This window comes from Crinia signifera, chromosome 6, assembly GCF_055691185.1.
Source record: "Crinia signifera chromosome 6, ASM5569118v1, whole genome shotgun sequence".
Classification (NCBI taxonomy): domain Eukaryota; kingdom Metazoa; phylum Chordata; class Amphibia; order Anura; family Myobatrachidae; genus Crinia; species Crinia signifera.
In genome coordinates, this window is record NC_139222.1 from 186,352,538 (window position 1) to 186,379,310 (window position 26,773).

Consider the following 26,773-nt stretch of genomic DNA (forward strand, 5'->3'; position numbering starts at 1 on the left):
CTCGAGGGGTTCTCCACAATTGTGATATATTCAATATGTGACCTATGCAATTAAGCATCATGCACATAAATAAGATGAATTGTGGTGAGAGACCTGAGTAATAAGATGGTATATAAAATCCTATGTGACGCAGAATGTTAATTATTCGGAGTGAATATGGTCCGTAGAAGAAAAAATGAGTGGGATAGGGGAAGGGATGGCAAGAAGTGGAGAGGCTAGGTAGTGATCATATTACACTATTTAACTCCAAAGCCTCATTGAGGCCATCCGGATGTAAACTATTTAGTTTAAAGGTCCAAAAGACCTCTTGACGGCAAAGGGTCTTGTACCTATCCCCTCCCCTCAAGGAGGGGGGGATATGTTCAAGGCCGATAAGTTGTAAACCTTTGGGGTTATTTTTATGAAACTGGAGGAAATGTCTAGAGAGACTGTGATTGGTTATGCCCTTAATGATATTGCGACGATGCTCCATGAAGCGAATTTTTAGTGGGCGTGTGGTCCACCCCACATATTTCAAGTTACATGGGCAAATTAATAGAGATATGGTAAATTTGGTCTCACAATTGATAAAATTTCTTATTAAGATCGGTTCATCTTCAGTTGGTACCTGTAGAGTTCTATTAGCGGAAAGATCACATGTAGTACAGCGATTCTTGCCACATTTATAGAACCCCGCAGGTCTAGAGATCAACCATGAGTCAGTGCTCAGGTTCTCTGTTTTTTCTTCACCTGTTGTCTTTAGATATCTAGGAGCCAATATAGTTTTTAAAGACTTGTTTTTTTTATAAATGATGGTGGGTTTATTGGGCAGAAGGTCTTTAAGAATCCTATCATGTTTCAATATACCATAGTTCTTATTGATTATTTGTCTAATTTGATAGTGTGCCGTGTTATATTTACAGATGAATGCCATTTCATAGGATTGATCCTGTTGTTTTTTGATTCTAGGGACTAGGAGGTCCTCTCTTCTCATTTTGCAGACCTCGTTGAGGGCTTCTTGTAGGAGGGGGTCTGGGTATCCTCTTTCTTTAAAAGAGGTAATGATGTCTATAGCTTGTTCATTGAACAAGTCTAGAGTTGAACAATTGTGGCGGATCCGCATTAATTGTCCCTTGGGGATATTAATCTTCCAAGGTTTATGGTGGGAGCTTTTGTAATGTAGATATGAATGCGTATCTACAGTTTTGGTGTAATTTGAAGTAGTAATGATAGAGTTGACTATGCTCAGGGATATGTCCAAAAACTCAATGTGGGTGGGATTAAAGTGTGAAGTGAAAGATAGATTGAATTTATTGTGGTTAAGTGAAGTGACAAAGAGTTGTGCTGCTTGATAGTCCCCATCCCAAATTATAAAAAGATCATCTATATAACGGCCATAGAACACCAGGTTCGCACCGAACTCGCCGCCCCACACATGGGTGTCCTCGAACTCGCCCATGTATAGGTTGGCATAGCTCGGCGCAAACCTGGTGCCCATGGCCGTCCCCATTACCTGTAAATAATGTGTATTAGAAAACAGAAAATAATTGTGAGTGAGAATAAAAGAAATCGATGAAATGATGAAAGACTGTTGTTCCTGTGTCAGGTCGCTATCTCTCTCTAATTTATTGGCAAGATGGAAAATGCCAAGGTCGTGTGGTATATTAGTGTATAAGGCCTTGACATCCAAGGTCATAAAGGCATAGGACTCCTTCCAGGTGATGGTTTGAATTTTTTGAAGGAAATGAGTTGTGTCCTTGAGATGCGACCTGAGCACAGGAACAAGAGGTTGTAAGAAGAAATCCACATAGTGTGACAAATTAGTGGTGAGGGACCCAATACCTGAAATTATAGGACGACCAGGGGGTGAAGTGAGTGATTTGTGAATTTTGGGAAGGTGGTAATAAGTGGGTGTGATAGGGTGGGTAGTAAACAAAAAATGCCATGTTTCTTTGGTGATGATATTCTGGGCTAAAGCCTCATCTAATATATTTTTAAGCTCTATTTGGAAAATATCAGTAGGATCTGTTTTTAGTTTTTTATAAAATTCCTGATTATTAAGTTGGGAAAATGCCTCCTGAACATAGTCTTTCATATCTTGGACAACCAGACCCCCCTCCTTTATCTGCCTCCTTTATAATGATTGATGTGTCTCTAGTAAGGGATTTTAAGGCTCTTTTCTCTTCTCTTGTCAGGTTGGAATTGTGGGTATTTTCTTTCCCCGATTCCAGTCTGCAGAGGTTCTTAAAGTCTTCCAATGTTACTTTATAAAAAGTTTCTATATTGGCACTTTTTGGGGTGATGGGAAAGAATTCTGATTTCCGTTTAAATACCTTGGATTTGGTATCATATATTTTAATTGGCAATCCATCATCTGATTCAGATTGGTTTTCTTGTAATAGTTCCTGTAAAGTCACCAATGCAGGGTCGTCAGATGCATCAGGCCGTTATATAGATATAGATGATCTTTTTATAATTTGGGATGGGGACTATCAAGCAGAACAACTCTTTGTCACTTCACTTAACCACAATAAATTCAATCTATCTTTCACTTCACACTTTAATCCCACCCACATTGAGTTTTTGGACATATCCCTGAGCATAGTCAACTCTATCATTACTACTTCAAATTACACCAAAACTGTAGATACGCATTCATATCTACATTACAAAAGCTCCCACCATAAACCTTGGAAGATTAATATCCCCAAGGGACAATTAATGCGGATCCGCCGCAATTGTTCAACTCTAGACTTGTTCAATGAACAAGCTATAGACATCATTACCTCTTTTAAAGAAAGAGGATACCCAGACCCCCTCCTACAAGAAGCCCTCAACGAGGTCCGCAAAATGAGAAGAGAGGACCTCCTAGTCCCTAGAATCAAAAAACAACAGGATCAATCCTATGAAATGGCATTCATCTGTAAATATAACACGGCACACTATCAAATTAGACAAATAATCAATAAGAACTATGGTATATTGAAACATGATAGGATTCTTAAAGACCTTCTGCCCAATAAACCCACCATCATTTATAAAAAAAACAAGTCTTTAAAAACTATATTGGCTCCTAGATATCTAAAGACAACAGGTGAAGAAAAAACAGAGAACCTGAGCACTGACTCATGGTTGATCTCTAGACCTGCGGGGTTCTATAAATGTGGCAAGAATCGCTGTACTACATGTGATTTTTCCGCTAATAGAACTCTACAGGTACCAACTGAAGATGAACCGATCTTAATAAGAAATTTTATCAATTGTGAGACCAAATTTACCATATGGGAAGGGGGGGTGTTGGAGTAGATTGCGCTGCTGTTATTAAACAATTGATTTAAACTATAGACACATTAATGGGTGGCATAAGATTGAATGAGTAATGGACACACTGTTTAAATTTAAATTATTTTATATGAAAAATAGAAAAAAGATATACAAATTAACATTTATAGACATAAAATTAAAAACAATTTCATAATTAGGTGTAGTTATATGTATAAACAATACACCATTGGTGGTATCCGATTGAATAAAAATTAATAGAGATCGTTAGCAGCAGACACTTGGTAAATTACTAAGCTACAATAAATTTGTAGAATATTCACTTAGTATAGTGAAGAAATGTCCAGGACTGAGAGTCTTAATTATGGACAGTAGCAATAGTGAAAATAAGAACACAGGTAATTTCACATATGCTCACCCTTGGATGTATAGAGTTTAGAATTGGAGTTACTCCAGCACTTTAGTTGTCAGGTGTTACGTTATAGCTCTTCACAAATGTAAAGCTTTAGGTGCTCCTCTCAGCATATGCCAGTATATCCAGCCAATGGTTAGGTATAGAATTTACCTTCGCTTGCCACAATGGGGAGGAGATATTGTATAGTGTGGATGTCCAGAATCTCTAGTGCAGAGTGGGCACACTGGGTGAGACAGCTGATGGCCGGCAGCGTGGGGGGGTCCGCTGCACTTCAGCTGATAGATGGAGATGGGAGGCGATGGTGCGGCGGCAGGTAATACCTGTGCTGGTGACGGAGCCGCTTGTCAGCGCCGCGTACCTGCGGCTGGAGATGATGCCGGTGTATGGCTGCAAAGCCGCCCGTGGTATATGCTGGCTGAGCGGGTGCTGTAGTAGCAGCTGGCAGAGTCCGGTGGTGAGCGGGAACGCCGCACTGATGCCGGCTTGATGGTAGAAGTGCACGGCAATATCGAGCTCCAAGGAGATGTTGGAAACAGCGTGTAGCGGCAAAAGAGCAGCAGCGTGTAGAGAGCTGCGCTTCAGTTTGTGGGTTGACAGGTGTCTGCTTGCGTGGATCAAGTGGGTATGACGTCAACGCGTTTCGTCCCCTTCAGTCAAGTGGGAACTTTTTCCGTCTTGAAAAAGTTCCCACTTGACTGAAGGGGACGAAACGCGTTGACGTCATACCCACTTGATCCACGCAAGCAGACACCTGTCAACCCACAAACTGAAGCGCAGCTCTCTACACGCTGCTGCTCTTTTGCCGCTACACGCTGTTTCCAACATCTCCTTGGAGCTCGATATTGCCGTGCACTTCTACCATCAAGCCGGCATCAGTGCGGCGTTCCCGCTCACCACCGGACTCTGCCAGCTGCTACTACAGCACCCGCTCAGCCAGCATATACCACGGGCGGCTTTGCAGCCATACACCGGCATCATCTCCAGCCGCAGGTACGCGGCGCTGACAAGCGGCTCCGTCACCAGCACAGGTATTACCTGCCGCCGCACCATCGCCTCCCATCTCCATCTATCAGCTGAAGTGCAGCGGATCCCCCCACGCTGCCGGCCATCAGCTGTCTCACCCAGTGTGCCCACTCTGCACTAGAGATTCTGGACATCCACACTATACAATATCTCCTCCCCATTGTGGCAAGCGAAGGTAAATTCTATACCTAACCATTGGCTGGATATACTGGCATATGCTGAGAGGAGCACCTAAAGCTTTACATTTGTGAAGAGCTATAACGTAACACCTGACAACTAAAGTGCTGGAGTAACTCCAATTCTAAACTCTATACATCCAAGGGTGAGCATATGTGAAATTACCTGTGTTCTTATTTTCACTATTGCTACTGTCCATAATTAAGACTCTCAGTCCTGGACATTTCTTCACTATACTAAGTGAATATTCTACAAATTTATTGTAGCTTAGTAATTTACCAAGTGTCTGCTGCTAACGATCTCTATTAATTTTTATTCAATCGGATACCACCAATGGTGTATTGTTTATACATATAACTACACCTAATTATGAAATTGTTTTTAATTTTATGTCTATAAATGTTAATTTGTATATCTTTTTTCTATTTTTCATATAAAATAATTTAAATTTAAACAGTGTGTCCATTACTCATTCAATCTTATGCCACCCATTAATGTGTCTATAGTTTAAATCAATTGTTTAATAACAGCAGCGCAATCTACTCCAACACCCCCCCTTCCCATTTCTTTATCTGTGTGAGTCAGGACAGACTCACAGGAGTGTATGCTGCAGCTGTACTAACCTGATTATACACTATATATTATAATTCATTCTATATTGCCTAGCGCCGGGAAGTGTGTTTTAGGGTGCTCCCAGTTTTGGGTCTCCCTGCTACATACCCACCCCCCAGTTGTTTCAAATTTACCATATATCTATTAATTTGCCCATGTAACTTGAAATATGTGGGGCGGACCACACGCCCACTAAAAATTCGCTTCATGGAGCATCGTCGCAATATCATTAAGGGCATAACCAATCACAGTCTCTCTAGACATTTCCTCCAGTTTCATAAAAATAACCCCAAAGGTTTACAACCTATCGGCCTTGAACATATCCCCCCCTCCTTGAGGGGAGGGGATAGGTACAAGACCCTTTGCCGTCAAGAGGTCTTTTGGACCTTTAAACTAAATAGTTTACATCCGGATGGCCTCAATGAGGCTTTGGAGTTAAATAGTGTAATATGATCACTACCTAGGATTTTATATACCATCTTATTACTCAGGTCTCTCACCACAATTCATCTTATTTATGTGCATGATGCTTAATTGCATAGGTCACATATTGAATATATCACCATTGTGGAGAACCCCTCGAGATAATCTTATCTATACACATTGAAATATTTTTAAAAATATGTATCAATAAGCCAGGAATGGCACTATGCACCTCCTTGTTCTACATTTGTAGACAAATTTATATTGAACTCACTATGTTTCTCTATATATATCATACATTATACATATAGGATAGGTCTCTCATCCTTTGTAATGTCTTTTTACCTATTATACTCTCTCCTTATAAATAAATGAACAAATAAACTAATAGTACTAGTATCCTTAGTATATGATTATTTATGTATACCCAGGTCCATTATTGTTATTATTATTATTTTTTTATATTATACTTTTTTTTTTTTTCTATATATTTTTGCTTAACAATACCTCTCCCTTCTTTCTTTTCCTTTATCATTATTATCGTTTTATAATGTATTTATTTCTGTATGCAAAAAATCATTAAGCTTTTACTCTCTTTCGAATCATAATGCCAACCAATACATATAATGTATTGGAACTTTCGCCATCCAAAGACGTCATTTTCGGCCAATACTGATGTGAAAACACCCAACATTGCGCTATAAGACCTGCGATACCTCTGACTCCAATCAGAGCTATCCAGGCAAATCACTTCCGCCAACCATATGTATCTCAGCCAGCCGGAAGTACGGAAGCCGGACACCTCCGCTGACCACGGAGGTTGAGTCTGACTTCACTCAGACACTTCCGCCAACCATACGTACTGCCGCCAACCGGAAGTACGGGGGTCGCATGCCTCCATGAACCACGGAGTGCAGATTATAAGTATAATATATTTGGCAAAATTTGTTTAATGAATACTGACCACATCCTTGTCTATAACGCTGCCTATCCCTATATATAACGCTATTTGCTTTATAGTATTGAACCCAATTAAGAATGAATATCAATATCATCTCCGGGACCATGTGATCGGCCCCGATCATGTGACAGGGTCATATGACTATCACACTGTTTTTTAAAATCATTTTTTTGTCTTTATTGTGTACAATATTAGTTTTCTGCACATTCCTCCTGTGCATACCTACCACATTGTTTATTCTGAATGTATTTGATGTATGTTTTTAATAATATTTAACGTAATGATTATCCCAGCTTCCACATCTGCAAACATGAGAACAATCAATTCAGGGTATAAATATAAGGTCCCTGGACAAGACCTCATACCCCAGCTCCTGATGAAGACGCGAGACAGCGTCGAAACGCGTTGAGCAGCTTCCAGCACCACTCCACTGCACTTTATTGCTCCTTTGCACCAGACCAAGACTGCACTAAGATCCCGCACTTTATTTCCGGACCAGTTTTTTTGAATTTACTCCAGGACGTCCACCTTCCAGCAGCCATTTGCAAAAATCATGCTTGGTATACCTATACCATAAGGACTGCCTACTCAACCTCTATCTGACACCTGGACTCAACTGGGCATTTTATCCGGATTGGTACATATCTCATGCAGTTACATCACCAAGGAGACCGTTCACATCCTCTTGTCTCCCCCTGGTAACTATTAATGTGCTGGTGCATACACTGTGGAGTTATATTCTCATCAGAGAGCCTCTGTCTTATCATTGTTTTTATCATATAATTTTATTACATATGTTTTTATGAGAGCTCTCATTTCATTACTAGTGTTTTTGTATTAATAAATGCTTTATAATTATGTACATGTGGTAGTGTACATTTCTTTCAGTTAAACCTAGCGCTGTACACCACTCCTTCTTTTAGTATATATACATACCAGCGGGTGCCCGCAATACACCAACAGCATTTACACAACAAGAAAAGACTGCAGCACTCACTAAAGATATTCTACAAAAATGCTGGAGTGCTGCAGTCTTTTCTTGTTGTTTTATATATATATATATATATATATATATATATATATATATATATATATATATAGGTACTTATGTAGTATCTGGGCTGCCGATTTTTTGATTGTATGCCTTAAGTTAAGGCATACAATCAGATGCGATGCGATATCGCATCGCATGCGACCATCGGATGCGATGACCCGATTTTTCCGTAGGAATCAATGTTAAAATGGACTGAGTCCATTTTAACATGGAATTCAATGGGAAAAAGGTGTCCTTTTCATACCCCTACTATCCAAGTGGGCATGGAGTTGGATATAAACCTGTGGCGAGCGTAGCGAGCCACCGAGCCCGAAGCGTGGCGAGCAAAGCGTGGCGAGCGAAGCGTGGCGAGCGAAGCGAGCCCCGCGAGGGGACGGTATTCTGTGTCCCCTCGCGGGGCTCGCTACGCTCGCCACGCTTCGGGCTCGGTGGCTCGCTACGCTCGCCACAGGTTTATATCCAACTCCATGCCCACTTGGATAGTAGGGGTATGAAAAGGACCCCTTTTTCCCATTGAATTCCATGTTAAAATGGACTCAGTCCATTTTAACATTGATTCCTATGGAAAAATCGGGTCATCGCATCGCATCCGATGGTCGCATGCGATGCGATGTACCCGATTTAGAAATCGGCAGCCCAGATACTACATAAGTACCTATATATATATATATATATATATATATATATATAAATCCAAAGAAGGAGGCACTCCAGTATTAGTAAGCAAATCCTTCTTTGGATTTTTATTGATTGATGCGGAGTGCACCTGGTTTCATCCCTACAAACAAGTGCCGACCAGCAGTGGAGTTTATATATATATATATATATATATATATATATATATATATATATATATGAAATTTCAGTTTGTTTATATACAAATCTTCCAATATCTAAAAGACCCAATTAGCAAAGTGGCAGTCCAATGAATGGCCAGTAGACAAGTCCAAGAGTGAGAAGACACCTTATCTCCTGATCTTTTGGATCACTACCCAAACAGGGAGATTTACCAGGGGACTCACACCGGCCCTTGATCTGTTATTGCCATTTGGATGCCCCTGGGATAAACCCAGCAGATGTAACCTACCATCATTGTAACAAATACCTAAACAGAGAATACCACCTTCTCCTTGTTGTCCCACCGTGTTTCCTCCAGCGGCCACAGGGGGCACCGCACCACCAGAGAGGACCTTTGGGATGTTTGGGATTTGACATCGGGACCCTTGCACAGTTACCTCCAGCGGCACCATATCAGGAGACCGTGATACTAGAGAGGACCTGTGTTACCTTCCTTATCTCCAAAAACACCTTGGACAGTGACCAACCATCTACATCTTTGGTAATGTGCACATACCTCATAACTGCCCCACTGAGCCAGTGACATTTGACATTATATATAATATATTATATATCCAAGAGTGAGCAATTCAATCAGTTTTTATACATTTTGACCTTTATTTTTTATTTCATTTGTATTTTATCTATAATTGTACTAATGTGTTTTTCATATAAATATTAACAATCTTAATTGCATTTGTGTTATTCATTGTGGTAAAAAGTGCTGCTCTCTCAAACACCCCATCTATCTTTCTTTTGATATCATAAGTAGGATTCTTATCAAGTTTAACTATGCGAGAGATCCCCCTGACTTCCTGACCAGGTTACAGTCCTTGGGGCCAATTCCTGATAATGCCTGGTTCTTATAGATGTATCTTCAATATATACAGTGATCACCCATGAAGGGGTATTGAATCACTGAGAAGGGCATTAAGTGGTGAACCCACACAAAACCATATTTGTTATTGAGGAAAATTCTACCTTAAAAACGGGGTACCGCCATGGGGTCCAACTTGGAATATTCATATGTAAACCTTTATATGCAACAATATGAACATGAATACATTTTTCTTAGATTTGGCGGTCATATCACTAGTTATATGAGATATATATAGACAACATATTTATTGTCTGGACTGGCACTGAGTTGGAGCTACTTGATATGATCCAGTACCTTCATTTGCTTACATCACCCATTAGATTTATGTCTCACTTTGCGCTAAATGAGATGAACTTCTTAGATGTCCCTGTCTTCAAGAATGAGATTGGACTTGGCTATACACTTTTCAGAAAAGAGACTAATAGAAACACCCTTTTATTTGCTTTGATTCATCATTCAGAAAAACTCAAAGAAAGTCTCCCCATTTCCCAATTTCTTTGCATTCTTCACAATAATTTGGATATCGATACAGCGGAGAGACAGATTGGCTAGATGGCTCAGCGTTTCATCAATGTGGGTACACTACTATTGTGGTCAAATGTCTTGAGAAGGCTAGATTTACAGTAGATTTCTTGAAAAAAATCAAAAACCGCCTTTTGATTTAAAAAAGATGATTTATAATTTGACATTTACCACTGCATCCCACAAACTCAAAAAGTTGATAAAAAGACATTGGCCATTAATAACTACAGATCCTGCTTTCAATAACCTGAAAAAGGGGTCCGAATCTTAAGCAGTTCCTAATGAGACCAAATTTAAATAGTGATAACTCCTGGATTCCAGTTGCTAGATTGGGCTGCTTTCATTGGAAGTTATTCTGGTTGACTCGAAAGGCTGTGAATTTCAAGTTCACCAGATGCCACCCATATGGCTACCCCCCTCGCATGCCGCAATCCACAGCATCGCTGTGAATGGATGTTTAGCATAAAGCGGATGGGCAGCTGAAATCCACTGACTTGCCGTTTAAACACAGATAGCTTACCCACGGTTGTCTGCTGTACATAGTGTCCTTTCTCACTTCCTCCACCAATTGTAACAAGGATCACACACACGGAGACTCAGATGAAGACTTTTTTTTAGTTTTCAATGCAGGTCACAGCATACCAGATTAAATCCAAAGGCAAGTGTGGCTACAGGCAGTTGCATTGAGGTAATCCAAGCTTCATGGTCCCTACCATAGCCTACACCCCGTCCTATCGCTTGGGCGGCTAATCCACCAACAAGAGCAAGATCACTCTGCCCTGGAAACCCTTACATCAGGAAATCACAAGCTGTAATTATTTACTTACAAATAGTAAAACACTACATTGTGGGCACATGTTCCTTAGGCCCCTTTCAGACCGCACTTTTTACCTGTTATTTTGCCGGTTTTTTTTACCGTTTCAAAACGATAATTTGTGCAGTCTGAAAGGTGCAGAGTGAATTTACTGGTTCTATAAAACTGGTATTTCTAAACGGTAATAAAGCAGGGTCCTACCCGTTTTAGACCCTTTTTATTTACATCCACTTTTTACCTGTTATTTTGCCGGTTTTTTTTACCGTTTCAAAACGATAATTTGTGCAGTCTGAAAGGTGCAGAGTGAATTTACTGGTTCTATAAAACTGGTATTTCTAAACGGTAATAAAGCAGGGTCCTACCCGTTTTAGACCCTTTTTATTTACATCCACTGTTTTCTATGGGTTTAAACGGGTTCAGTGTTGTGAAGGGACAAAAACTACATTGAAATACCATTTAAGGACAAAAACGGCACTGAAATACCGTTTAAAGACATGCGGCATGAAAGGGGTTTTAGCTGGCAGACCTGTTTTTAGAAACATTTTAAAATACCTGGTCAAAGCCAGTTTTGCAGTCTGAAAGCAGCATTATACAGTGAACACCAGTTTTAAAGGAGGCACTGCTTCCCCTGTGTAACCCCCATCCTCCCCCAATCCCCTCTTTCTGCACTGTACCTCCCTCATTTCCATATGTTGTTAACTTAAAGGCTGTACACTGTCTGCAATACAGTAGAGCAACATTCATACATACTATAGCGAGAGAGGTACTAGCATGCATTGTAGACAGATTACATTTGGATAAAGCACTGATTCCAATTGGATACATACATAGAGAGGGCAAAGCAGGTATCAGCTAAATATAAAGCAAATAAAGAACTGTGCCTGGAAGATATAAAAGTCTTGTGGAAAAGCACAGACTGATGTGCATTATGGATTATTATAACAACAGCCAGTAGGCGTGAACACAGAAATACGTTACCTGACTTATTATACTGATTTTAAAAACATACTACATCAGTTTACCCAACAACAATCCATTAAGTTATTATTAAAGCATCGGTTGTAGTCATATATAAATGAATATTAACTGTTACAGGTACACAGGGTGCCATAAGGTGGACACTCACTTTACAGCTTTGTAGTTTGGCCCTTTGCAGAGGGACAATTTTCCATCCCCGGAACCAATCAAAAATTCTCCGGTCTTCAGCATGGTCAGCGAGGTCACTCCCTGTTTATAGAGAAGCGGACATGATCTGTCGTCAGCATAACTGGGAAATGGGTGAACACCTGAGAAATACCACTAAACATCTTATTGTTATACTTGAGTACAGTGAGACTCATTTTACCATATCACCATGCATGTTCTGGTTAATTGATAATTGGATAATTGATCAAAAGCAAAAAAGTTGCATACACATGATCAAACAATGTAAGTTAAGGCGCCCATCCACTAGTGCCATATGGCCACTTTTTATGTGATTGTGACGCATTGCTGCGATGGATCGCATAAAAAGTGGCCCATCGCATGTAATTTACCTGCGATTGCGATGTGAGGTGCATTCCCATGTGCCTCACATCGCAGTCGCAGATCCTACAGGCTGCCATGAATATTTGTCTCAGCCCATAGCCCCTGCTAAGATCCCATACAATACATTGTATGCAAAAGGACCGCATACAATGTATAATATGCAATGCTGTACCACATATGCGATTCTGCACCCCAGGAGCAACCGTGTGAGCCTTCGGGGATGGCAGGGTATTGCATGCGAGGTACCGCAGTGGACGGCATCATTCGCAGACATATCACGTTGGCTATGCCACACAGCTGATGGCCACTATATCTGAAGATGTATCGGCACATCTGGTGGTTTTTCATGCAGTCCGCTGGTCACCAGTATTCTTGTTGCAGAGATAACTGTGCAGAGAACATTATAATGCCCGCCCAGCTGGGTGTAATGACTGGCATATGAAGCAGTCAATTGATTAGTGTGTATACTTGCCACTTTGCTGGTACTAAAGTGGGTCCACCAACCTGTTGCTCTGTGTTTATCTAGCCCGACTGCACATGCTCTATTTAAGTACACCATGAAACTGAAAGCAGACTTTTCAACTAGGTATTTTGGACTGGACCAGAGTTTTAAAATCTCCGCCAGTACAGTCCATATTTTAGGAAGATACACGCTTTGGCACCGGTGCTATAGATCAGTGCCAAGTGAATTTGTAAAAATAGATGTGAAAATTGCCAAGCAAACATTTTTATTCATCATAATGACCTGTAATGTTTACCTTATCTAGGAAAAATAATCTTTTTTACACAACTTTTTTATTTTAATTTATATAACAAATGTGAGTGACGCTGCAATTTTTAGTGGATCTTCTGCACATCTTTCACAGAGATGTTGCCACTTAAAGGGTTAATTAGTACCTTATTCAATTTGATTTAACCATCTGGACTCAAGGATGAACACCTATAAAATATGGAGTGAAACTAGGAAAATGATCTATAGCATATTATATTTTTCAGTATTGTTTTGATTACACTTGGGCAAGGGTAGGACATGTTCCCTAAAATTACTCTTGAAACTTTTACACTGTAGTGCTTCACACTTACACAGAGTCCCTATAGAGAGATGTATTAAAATATATTTCATAGAGACCAACTTGTCCCTAAAAATGGTTATTAAGGGCTGTTCCAAAGTATGGCTGTCATGAAGTGTCCCTTGGCTGTGGGATCTGGAGAGAATAACAACCATTTGCTCATAATTAATTGGTGACAGCCCACTATAGTTGTGGTTGAGCATAACGATAGTTCATTGAAACCAAAGTTGCCTACACACTAGATGATTATAGTTAATGATATGCATGATAACAACATCGTTAACGATATTAACATGCATATTGTCTAGTGTGTGTGTGCATCTACTATAACATTAGCGATGTGCATTCATTTGGGTCGCTAACGATGTCTACCATAATCCTGCATGTACAGATGAGGGAGGACATTGTTATCAAGGGACGAATACAGAAAATCACATAATAGCGATATTCAGTAATCAGAGTCTCATGGTGAATGAGGGCCTATGACTTTATTCCAATAAAGAAGAAGTCTGAAATAAGACAAATGCAGCAAACTGGGGGAAAGAATGACAGTTCCTGACAAAAAAGTTGCACAGGAAAGATGTTCTGGTAAACGTAAGAGAAGCTTAAGGTGCCCATACACTTGAACGATTTTTTTGCCGATTGTCTGATGTTTACCGATAATCGGTCAAAAATCGGCCAATATCGGTCTGATGCATGCTCCCGTGGATCTTTTGCTAAATCTGATCTTACGTTGCTGCACAAAAGATCAGAAGATTTAACAAAAGATCCATAGGAAAGCACATGGGATCTTAAGAAAAATCTTTGGTAAAGAGGTGTGCATGCCTGAAATCTTTTGGCCAGACAAAAGATTTGAAGGCTAATTTATGCGCACATCTTAAGATCACAGATCTTTCTAGTGTGTGGGCACCTTAAATCTGTTTAAATGTACAACCAATTCTTGTGCAATCTGTATCTGTGACTTCCCTGCCGGTGTGTTTGCTAATGTGTGTTAAAAATGGACATTTATCTCACCAGGTTGAATCTGTCCTTCGGCGGCCCACAGCTGTTCAGTAATTTATTCCTTGCGTTAATTTTCAGGATGTCTCCAGTGGAGGTGCCGCAGTAAAAGCAGCTGTCATCTTCTGCCACCTGGTGTGGTAATGTGGTTAGTAGATAGTAGACAGTGGGATCTATCACATAAACATGCATTATAACAGAGGATAAATGTTTCCTTCATTCTCCTGCTCCACATTTGGCACTCATTCACCAATTGCAGAGCCGGCCCTAGCCTAAATGACGCCCTAGGCAAGATTTTGGCTGGTGCCCCCTAGCACCGCCACTAGTTCCGCCTCTGACCCTGCTCCCCTTTCCCAGCACCATCAACCCTCATCATAGCAGTCATCATTTTGGTGCTCCTACCCACAATATTTTAAGTAGAAACAGTGCACACATTCGGTGCGCAGCCCAAACAGGGGTGTGTTCTTGCTGGGAGGGGGCATGGCCACCCATTAGTACCCCCAATTCAAATTATGCCACACAGTAGTGCAACTTTATTCACATTATATCATGCGATGGTGTCCCTTATTCACGTTACATCACACAGTAGTACCACTTTACCTTATGTACATTACTCCTCACATTATTCACATTATACCCTTAGAAAAAAATCCTGAGAAAATATTGTATTTTAAGCACCTCCATGGCCACACTGCAAACCAGCACAAAGCAGTGTGTGCTGGGCAGAGGAGAAGAGCTGCAGCTGCTGCTGTCACTTAAGGGGAGGGGGCCCGGGGCCCCCACTGGGCCCCCACTGGGCACTTCCATCAGACTTTGGCCTGGGTAATTTGTAGCCCCTACCCCTTTCTCTTGGCACCCCTGATAATACCACACAGTAATGCCCCTTACACATGACACACATTATTAATGTCCTTATAACCATAATGCCCCTTACACATTATACCTTTATTAATGCCCTTCATACACATAATGACACACATAATGCCCCTTACACATATGTTGCACATTATTAATGCCCTTATAGACATGACACACATAATGCCCATTACACATATGTTGCACATTATTAATGCCATTATACACATGACACACATAATGCCTGTTACACATGTCGCACATTACTAATGTACACATAATTATTAGTGACACACATAATGCCCCTTACACATATGCCCAACACTATTGCACAACCTACCCACCCACAGACAGCACTGGCACAGCCGCTAACACTGTGACCTCTGCCTCTCTTTGGATACAGATGTTTCCTCATACATCTTGACTCAATAAGCCATGCAGCTCCTGGCCAGTTCTGCTAACGTTGGGAGCATTTTTTGCTGATAATTCGTCTTATTTGCATTGTTATGACAAGCACACACAAGGAGCTTCCGTTGATTAAAATGATATGTGGCATGAATATATTCTGTGTGCAACTGTGGCTGTACCTGCATACAGATTGCTATGTTACAGTGATTTCCATGAATACACTATTTCATATGCAGATACAGCCTCACTCACACACAGAATATAGGCATGCTGCATATAATTTTAATCAGCAGAAGCTGCTGATGCTCCTAGGCATTACAAATGCCCTAGGCAATTGCCTAGTTTGCCTATGCCTAAGGCCGGCTCTGACCAATAGGCAAAACAATTAGATTGCCAGTTAAAATGGGAGTCTTTGATAGCAAAAGAGACTTAATTTTTTGTGCTATTATATTTACAGCAAGTTGCTTAGGTGTGATTTAAATAGGGACCTGATCTTGGGAATGGACTTTGCTACCAGTCTGTGTAATGGACACATTACACAGATTGGTAGCAGCCATGCTCTTCTCTACCACTTGCCTCAAGGCCAGTACATATGTAGGCTTGTTGCTTAATAATTACAACCACGGTATCTAGATGTCTAAAAGACAATGAAATGAAAATGAAAAAAGGTTGACACAAGCAAAAAATTGACATGGGAAAGATTGACACAGATTGAGTTTTTAGGGTTAAAGTCATGGGTTTGCATTCCTGGCTGTTCACACGTGCCCCTTTCCTACTATTATATATTTATCTACAGTTTTTTATATAGCATAGCAAATTCGGTACTTGTGTATTATCTGGGAGCCCGAATTTTTCATCTTATGTCATTGTACAACCAAAAATCGGTCACATCGCATGCGATCAGATCGCATGAGACACGATTGGACCCGATTTTTAATTGTACAGGCACCCAGATGCCTGATTTCTATGTTAAATGCCCCCCCAGACCCGATTTTTGATTGTACACCCACCCTGATGGGTAATGACTATGTCAAATGCCCCCCATTGTTAACGCCACACCCCACGATCAACACCAACCCAAAGCGTGGCGAGCGGCAGCGGTACGCGTCCTCCAACCTTTTCATACCCCCACTATCCACGTCGGCGTGGAGTTGATTTTATATAGTGTGGCGAGCGCAGCGAGGGGACGCGTATTACTTCACATGTATTTCGCGTCCCCTCGCGGGGCTCGCTGCGCTCACCACGCTTCGGGCACGGTGGCTCGCTGCACTCACCACACTATATAAAATCAACTCCATGCCGACGTGGATAGTGGGGGTATGAAAAGGACGGAGGACGACCCCTTGCGGGCTCGCTGCATTCGCCATGCTTCGGGTTTGCGTTTATCGTGGGGTTGCGTTAACAATGGGGGGGGGGGGCATTTTACCTAATAATTAACCATCATGGTGGGTATACAATTAAAAACCGGGTCTGGGGGGCCATTTAACATTGGGTACAATGTAAAAATCGGGTCGGTCACGTCGCATCGCATGCCATTGTAATTTTTACATTGTGAAAGGAACGTCTAAAAAGCCAGAAAATCGGGTACCATCGTGTGGCATGCGATCAGCGCCCAGATATTACACAAGTGCCGTAAATTCCGTTGCACTTTACAAAAGGAAACAGTGATAAAACATACTGGGTAGTAACTGACATAGAGGTAGGAGGACCCTGCTCGCAAGCTTGCTATCAATAGGCATAAAAATGTCCCTCCTGAAATCGCTGCCACTTCCTTCAGCATACCTAATAACTGTTTCCTCTGAGGCAGCAGCCATTTTGGGGGTTTATTTCTCCCACAGTGCTGTTCCTCAGACCAAAGGCTCCTATCTGCTGCAGGTGGGCCAAGACAGTTCCCCACAGTATCCCTTGTGCCCACAAGCAACCCAGCTCCTCCAAGCCATCGCAGGGTCTGCAGGGACTGTTCTGTTGATATGCCACTGACTGTTTATATTTACTAAACAATGTATAAAATGACAGGCGCTGCATTATTGCACCCATACTCGATAGAAGGGGGGGGGGGGCTGGTTTGTGTGGTATAGCTCACAGTCAATGTCCAGGTCGACAGCCACTAGGCAAACAACAAAAGGTTGACATTGACAAAACGTTGACCAGGAATATGTCAACACATAAAAAGGTCTACACATAAGCATGTGGACCACCGATTAGTGTATATTTTTTTAAATGATTATTTATTATCGACATGCACAATGTTGACACTGGAAAAAAGATTGACACAGGCAAAAGGTCGACACAGGAAGGTCAATGCTCGGCACACTTTAACGTTCCCGATCGTATTGCAGTCTACATGGATAATAAAGTATGAAAAAGTCCAAACAGTGAAATAAACTCATGTCAACCTTTTATGTGTCAGCCATTGCTTGTGTTGATTTTTCAACCCTGTCGACCGTATAGTGTCATCCTATTGACTGTCGAAAACACAGTCAGCCAATCAGATACCAGGTATGTCCAAAAAGTAGGCACTCATCAATAACATACAGAGTGAGTTAGATATCGAAGTTTCACAAATTTGCAAACACTCATATCCCAGTGACATACACGGTCTCTATAGCATTATGTCTGTAGAGAGAGCTCAATGGACCGTGACATGATTTACACAGCATGTTACTTACAGTCAGGCAGGTAACCACTCTCTTCAGCTGCCCCGTCTGACACTCAGTGGGGTGTATTTTCCTGTTCGGCAAATCCACTTCCCACACACGCAGGGTCCCGCTAGAAAAAAAAAGGTCACACTCTATTTCCATTTAATAGCCCATTAACTTTAATGTATTTGTCATTTTCTGTGTCATTTAAGATAACACTACAACAACAACAAAAATCACTTGTCTTTCTCCAGTTTCATGTATGTTACTCTAAAATAACTGTCAAGATGCACTGTAAGGCTTGGGCCGCAAGCAGGCTGTGTGTGGTGGTCATACACAGCAGTGTAGCCAGATCCTGCAAAACAGGACCAGATTTCTAGTGTTTCACATTGAATTGTATGTTTTCTTCCCAAAATCTGGCTTTCCCACCACCCTGTGGCCCCAACCCTGTGTGCAGGCCAAGCGGGTCCCGCTGAACGGTAGGACCGGACATCACATTATGTAACACTAGAAATACGGTCTGCTGTGTTACACCGCTCTGACCCCTTCTTGCACTATGGCATGTATTCAATGCTTTTCGCGAGTCAGGCTCACTGTTCGCTCCTGCATGTCACCGTGACCTCGCTGAAGCACTCACCACTTTTAATCATCTCCTCCTTTCTGTCTGTCTCCTTATTCAACGCTTCTGCAGCTCACCATCCCTTTTTGCGAACTCTGCATAATTATGCGAGGGGAAAAGGGTGAGCTGTAGCAGGAGAGATCAGGTTTCTCCTGCTCTCCATGGCCCTTATTCTGATCGGTGCGGAAATTCCCGCTTGCGTACGGGCCGCCGATGTTTATCTTCTGCGCATGTGCAGAGGTCACTCTGCGCATGTGCAGGCGATTTCGCCGCAAGGATTCTCTATACGCCGCACAGGGGGCGTAGAGGGGCGTGAGGGTCTACTTATCCTCATTACCCTATGCATACGCCCAGCGTTTCATGGGCGTTCCCATGCAAACGCGGGGCGTATGCATGGTAATGAGGCCGTGACGCGTGGGTACGGGGCGGGCATCTGACATCGCCGGATGTCAGCTGCCCGCCCCCATACAAGATTTCACACGGACAAGTGTCCGTGTGGTCTTGTGTTGCGGGACCTGGTGGAGCGTGCGGCCCTGCATTCGATGTTCGGCGACCATCGAATGCAGGGGCTGCTCCCACCATGGAGGAGGCGTATCCCCGTCCAATTTCATGCGGATCGCCACATATCCGCGTACGGACGGCCGTGGCGATCCGTATGGAAGGCGGGGATTCGCCTGGTGCGTTGGAGCCGCATATGCGGCTCCGGCCGCACCAACCAGAATAAGGGCCCATGTGAGGTGTGCAGACTTGTGTTTGAGCAGCGTGTTCGGGGGATCTGTGGATTTTGGCTTCTGAACAGGTTTAAGGTTAGTGTTTTGTGCAATGTTTTTATTACAACACATGGCTGTGTGACAATTTTAATTGGGTTTGTGGCTGCAGACTGGTGCTGTGTATTTTGTCCTCATTTATTCTTATTATTGTGTTGTGCTTTGGCCTTTCAGTGCCCTGGGTTTTTATTTTATTTATTTTGTAATTGTTAGCGTTTTTAAATGCCTTTTTGGGGGCTTTGGTTTAGTTTTTTTTTTTAATACACCCCTAAATTGTGGTTTTATGTTAGGTGGGGTCTCCCTGAGCTTCCCTGCCTGCTGCATGCTGTTTTATGTTAGGGGGGGTCTAACTAGGAGCATTACTGATTTCTTATTGGATACCATTAAAATAACTTATTAAATTCCAAATAAATTAATATAGAAGTACAGCATTATGGCACTTGCAATAAATACATTAGAGTACATTTTTTTTAATTTATAAACCATAAAAAACAAAAAAAATAACAACTTTAACAAAGATAGCCCTACAGTTCACCTAAAAAAGATGCCGAGGGAAAAATGGAGAACTGCTCTAAAAAAAGAAACCAGCAGGACTCGCAATTTGTGCATTGAATACACTTTTGGAGAGAGACACTAAAATCCCCATTGAACAGAAATGGTGAGAAGTGCAGGGTGAACTGAGTTAGCTTCGCAAAATATTTTTGGAGAAGCAACAGAGCTGAATAGAGGGAAGCACAAAATAGGAGAGAAAAGTTCACCACTCTCCAAAAAACATGCACTCTCACCGTTTTTTACGGCGACATAGGAGCATTGAATACATGCCTATGTGTTGCCCAGCACTAACAGGGTTCCAGAGTGTCCTGTGCTGGCCCCGCCCCCTTAGTTCATGATGTCCTATCATTGAACAGAGAGATCATTGTAAGGATGCTCTGGAGGCTGCACAGTTGTCCTTGTGAGTGCCTGGAGTTTTGATAATGCTTGGCACTCTGCTTGCCACAAGCAAGGGCAAGAGCAGTGATGGTCCTGGTTTTGGTCCTGCTGTCAAGCACGAGAACCAATTACAACTCATGATGATCAGGACCAGTATTCCATACCACCTGTACATACAGTCATGCTAGGATTCATTTTTTTGAATTGAGGACGGAAACCCACACATGCATATATTTCCTGCAGTGATAGGGCCATGGTGGGAATTGAACCCATGACCTCAGTGCTGTGAGGCAGTAATGCTAACCATTACACCGTCCATGCTGCTTTAAGATTACTCACAACTCCAATATCAAATGCTCTTTGACAGATGCTGTGTCTCTGCATACAGATGCTGACATTTGGGAGGCCACCGGTGTGCGTCTTAACACATTTAAAGGTGGATACAGAATTAGCATATTGTTGCACATCAGCTGTGTACAAATTTGCAGCTGTGAATGCATTAGGGTACATTTCTGTCTCAAGCCCAAGGTATTGGTATTAAATAAAGGCATGCATTCATCAACATCATCCTTTCAAACATTCATCTTTCATAAAAGATGACCAAAGGGTTATCTTTTATAGTCCAAATACTGTATAAGGACTACTTACTTTCCTCCTGTCATAAAGATGTCATCACTGTTGTTGGCAAAGGACACGGTCAGGACGTGTCCTACGGTAAGAGACGAGGCCGGACTGCCACAGATGGCTTCTCTTGTTGCCACATTCCAAAGGACAATACTGTGAAATAAACACAGTTCAAGTGGTGGAGAGAACAGGCATGCTGCTTTCTGTAAGTATGACATGTCATTCATCTATATCTTATATCATCACATCATATATATGTGAAATGTGTAAAGAATGTAGGACAAGCATTACAAATGAATGGACTTACAGTGAAGGCAGCCATTCTGTAGGCTAAAGAAATGACTGCAAGGATGCAGACTATAAATGGGTATCTGTGTGATAGGTCGACTCAAATTAGGTCAACAGTAAAAAGGTCAACCACAAATATGGTCAAAACACATATATTGGTTCAACAGGTTCAAAAAGATCAACATGGTCATTTGGTTGTCTAGTAAAAGGTCGACTGTGTCTAAGGTTGACAAGTACAAAATGGTCGGCAGGTGCAAATGGCAGACAGGACAATGGTCGATATACATATGATTGATTAAAGGTTTTTAATTTATTTGACTTTTTTTATACTCTACCATCCTCATGGCCTACAATTGGGAATAGCAACTTGTGGTACCATGCCTGAAGCATGGTGAGTAAAGCAAGGCACATGAGGGGATGGGGTACACTTATTGGGGTGTTAAAGAGTGTGAAAAATGATGTTTAAAGAATTACAAAAATAGCTGTCAACCTTTTTTTGTGGACCATTTTCATGTCGACTTTTTTGTTCTGACAATCTTATGTCAATCATACATCCTAATGACCTTTGTCAACCTACCCACCCTGTGGACCTTTTGACCCTGTCAACCATGTTCACATCAACCATATGGGGTCAACCTATTGATCAACTAAAGATATTTGTGATATTGCTGATGTCTAAATCAATTCATAAGTAGGTTTTACCTCTCATGTTTCATCTTAGTTCAGCCAACAAAACAATTGTCTTTGATTCGGGTAGCACTTAGGTGCACTTGAAAGTTCAAAAGAGGTATCAGGGGTGTAGGCAAAGTAAAGGGCAAATCTCATTTGTACTACATAAATGGATTACGTACCTGCCATCATCCTGCCCTCCGACTGACACCAAGTATCGATCATTAGGTGAGAAGGCTATTGCTTCCACCTTGACTTTGTGTAGGCTCAACTTGCCACATGACTCTTTCTTAGCATAGTCCCACAAAAAAATGTCTGCCTAAAATAAACAGCATGAGATATCATTATTTACAAGGTGAAATATCTTAAAAAGAAAGTGACATATTTTCCAAATATTCAGCCAGAGATTGGGAGTCACCATAGTGTCTGACAGAGACAGAACATCCATTGGTTCAGCAGGTGCAGTGCACCAGGGTCCCTTAGGACTAAGGGGCGCACTGCTGCCCCTGACATCCTCTTCCTGTCAGCCACTGTTTTTCTCTGTGGCACTCTGCCTCCCCCTACATCTCCCTGTCACCCACTGATGTGTTGCATATTGTGAACTTGGGTTGGGGTGGAGGAAGAAGAATCTAATTATATTTGAGCACCTGGGCTTACCTCCCACAAGTTCCACCACTGGTGTCTGCTGTCTCAGATATCATGATTAAGTAGAATCCAAGTGGTAAAAGTATTATTTTAGTTGGTAAGACAGATCTAGACCACAGAGCAGATACACACAGAGTTAAGATGGCCATACACACACAGATTTATCTTCAGATCTGGCTGGTTGGAACAATACCATTGGTTATAGAAGAAAGCAAATGACAGTTGACCATTTGCTTGGAAATGCTGGAAAACTGACAAACTGTCACTCATCCATAACCATGTTTTTGTTCCAACCAGCCAGATCTGAAGATGAATCTTACTAGTGTATGGGCACCTTTATACACATATTTTTACTCCTAATGTGCATAATAATAAACATTTGTGGGAAGAACTGAAATATGACAGGCATTATAGTGCACTGACCTTGAATCCCATATATGTGACTTGCCCCGATGCTATGTATTTCCCAGTCCTGGAGACAGCCACGCAGGATACATTGTTAGTGTGGCCATGAAGGAATTGTTGCTTATGCTTATTAAGACTCTCAATGATCACTGTGCATCCCAAAGGGTAAATGAGATGTTCCTTGTCCGGGTGGCTGATGAGTCCAGATGACACATGTCCTAAGGAAAAATATTCAAAAGTTACAAAAGACTCCCCAAAGCGCACTGGCACCTTACTAACAAAAATAGCATTGCCGGGGGCTTATGTGCTCATTGCCAGGGGGTTTACTTGCTCATTGCCAGGGGGGTTGATGTGCTCCTTGCCAAGGGGGTTTACTTGCTCCTTGCCAGGGGGGGTTACTTGCTCATTGCCACCTGCTTGATGGGCTCTGAAAACTCGCAGCCCAGTGAGCAGGTCTGGCCCATGGTGCCTATTCATTTAATCATTGAATGTGACTACATCTGCATCACTGACTACTAAAATTGGGTTCACACCTATACAATTGTCCGTCAGATCACTCAATATCGGCCGATCACACCAACACTTCTATAGCTGCGCAGGCAAAGGCATATCATAGTAATTGCAACTGCATTGCAAGGAGGGACTGGACATTCTGGGCGGCTTTGCCCCGTGCTGGCTTTGTCCCATACCAGCATGTTACAGAAAGCAGTAGCAGTTTTTCTTTTTTAGCAAAGCTACGAGCCCGATTAAGACCTGATCGCACAGCCGCAAATGTGCAAGGCCAACGTTCAGTCAAGATGAAGCCCCGTTAGAGTGAAAATCTGCCTTGCAAATTAATGTGCTCACTGTGCAAATGTATGTGTATGGCTGCACATCTATTCGCAGCCGTATGAATGTCCATCTGTTTTTTACACTGGACACAAATGATCACAGGCGCAGCGTAGCCCTGTACTTACTCGTCTGTGTGATAGAAAAAGGCATATCCGACTAGAGCTGACATCGCACGCTCTCCACTAAAATGTTTAGGCACACCTAGGGCTAGATTCTCTAAGCTTCAAAAGATAAACTGGAGAGTGATAAACAGCCAGTCAATCAGCTCCTACCTGCCATGTCACAGACTGGGTTTGAAAAATGTCAGACAGGAGCTGATTGGCTGGCTGTTTATCACTCTCCATTTTATCACTTTTGAAGCTTAGAGAATCTAGCCCCTAGTGTTTTCCGGACACTCCCAACATTTTTTTTGGCAGAACTGCATTTTTCTTAGCACTCCCACTAAATGGTCGGTTTCCATTCCCAGACACCTACTTGCTGTCAATCCCCTTGCAAACGGCATGCGTATAAAAATAGTTGTATTTCATCGCAGGATGGCCTTGCGTATGCATACTGTGAACCGTACGCATGCGCAGTGTATCTATAATCGCCCACCAAGCAAATTTGCAGCTGTACGAACAGGTCTGAATCGGGCCCTGTGACTGAACCTGAATAAAGCCCAATGTACATAATATTGGGTGTATGGGGAAGGGGGTCTTGTACTGCACACCTGTGCAGGTCTAGGTCGACATACAGGAAGGTTAACATGAGTCTAGATCGACATGGGTTAGGTCGACAGGGTCATGGTGTCGACAGGGTCATTAGGTCGACATGGGTTAGGTCGACGGTCAAAAGGTCGACATGGGGTTTTTCACATTTTTTACCTGAATGTCGACACAGTTGTCCACGTACTACCAGGAGTGGGTTACCGTTGGAAGAAATGAATGATTATGAATGAGAAGAGAGATGAGTATAGACAGAGAGAGAATTGTAATTGAAGTGGGAGAGAAGAGGGCTGTGGAAACAGGAGGAAAGAGGGCCCTGCTCCAAGGAGCTTACAATCTAGAACAGTGGTCTCCAACCTTTTTTGGGGCGTGAGCTACTTGAGACAAAATAAACTGGCTGAAGAGCTACTAAAATAAAAAAAGAAATCTGCATAAAAATCTAAAAATGCCATTTACACATGCCAAACACTGTAATGCCCCTGACACATTATGCCACATACAGCAATGCCCCAGATGCAATGTGCCACAAAATGCAATTTCCGATATACTGCATATATACCCAGGGTCGAATTTAGGGGTCAGGCCGCCCCTAGGCACAACATTTTTGTCCCCCCCCCCATTTTCATGTAATCATATGTATATACATTGTTATTTATATATTTCATTAAAATTTAACTGTAGCCCACCTTAATCTTTTTTTAAGCACTCTGGACTGCTCACTGCATGGAGGACCCGGAGGGAGGCACTTATTAGTACAGTGATTAGCACAGTGTCTCCGTCAGTCTCTCTCCAGCTCACACACTGTGACTAACAACTGAGCGCAGGGGGGATCTGTGTGCCACTCAGCTCAGCTGTTGGATACACAGCAGCCAATAGACTGTGTGTGTGTGTGTGTGTGTGTGTGTGTAGAGTAGCCAATGGGCAGGAGCCGGCAGCAGTGAGCCTGAGCCATTTCTGGAAGCGCAGGGGGACCGTCGGACCCAGCCACTAAGCAGTGATGTAATGTGCATGGCAGAATGGGTGGGCAGTGGCGAGTGACGAGCGGCGCTGCCGCCGACATATGATAATTCATGTCTGCGGCGGCGGCGCTCGTCACTCGCCGCTGCCCTCCTGCTGTGCCATGCTGCTATTTAACTGAATGTCAGCCTGCCTGCCGCCCTTAATTGGTGCCGCCCTGAGGCCGGTGCCTCATGGGCCTAGGCACAAATCCGGCCCTGTATATACCTCCCAACACTGGAGGCAGAGAAGAAGGGACATCTGAAATTAGGGGGAATTACTTATTATTGTGGCACTCCTGCAAGGCCATATCTGCCTTTTTTTCTGCTATGGGGGCATGGCCAGCAGCTCCCAGCCTCTCTGAACAGACGCTGTGCCATATTTACACATGCCACCAGCAGTGCAAATTACGCAATGCCCCCAATACCCATGATACACATATGCAGTGGAAGATACACATATGCCCCCAATAGTGCCAGATACACATATGCCCCCAATAGTGCCAGATACACATATGCTCTCACAGTGCCACGTATGCCTCCACACTGCCAGAAACAAGTATGCCCCCACGTTGCCAGGTATGCCCCCACAGTGCCAGATACTTCTCCACAGTGCCAGGTATGTCCCCACAGTGCCAGGTACTTCCCCACAGTGCCAGGTACTTACCCACAGTGCCAGAAACTGTTATTCCCCACAGTGCCAGAAACTGGAATGCCCCACAGTGCCAGGTACTTCCCCACAGTGCCAGAAACTGGAATGCCTCACAGTGCCAGAAAAAGGTATGCTCCACAGTGCCAGGTACTTCCCCACAGTGACAG

The 26,773-nt window shown here is 42.5% G+C and overlaps 1 protein-coding gene across 1 annotated transcript in view; it reads right to left on the reverse strand.

The window, feature by feature from the left end:
* The window catches only part of CFAP52 (cilia and flagella associated protein 52), a 52,351-nt gene that overhangs the window by 18,376 nt on the left and 7,202 nt on the right, over positions 1–26,773 (reverse strand). Inside the window, exons 2-7 of the mRNA XM_083145537.1 lie at positions 23,443–23,642; positions 22,557–22,693; positions 21,442–21,570; positions 18,508–18,607; positions 14,591–14,707; positions 12,106–12,206 (exon numbers count right to left, since the gene is read on the reverse strand). Of these exons, the coding sequence (XP_083001663.1) occupies positions 12,106–12,206; positions 14,591–14,707; positions 18,508–18,607; positions 21,442–21,570; positions 22,557–22,693; positions 23,443–23,642 (784 nt within the window). The remainder of the gene's footprint in view (positions 1–12,105; positions 12,207–14,590; positions 14,708–18,507; positions 18,608–21,441; positions 21,571–22,556; positions 22,694–23,442; positions 23,643–26,773) is intronic.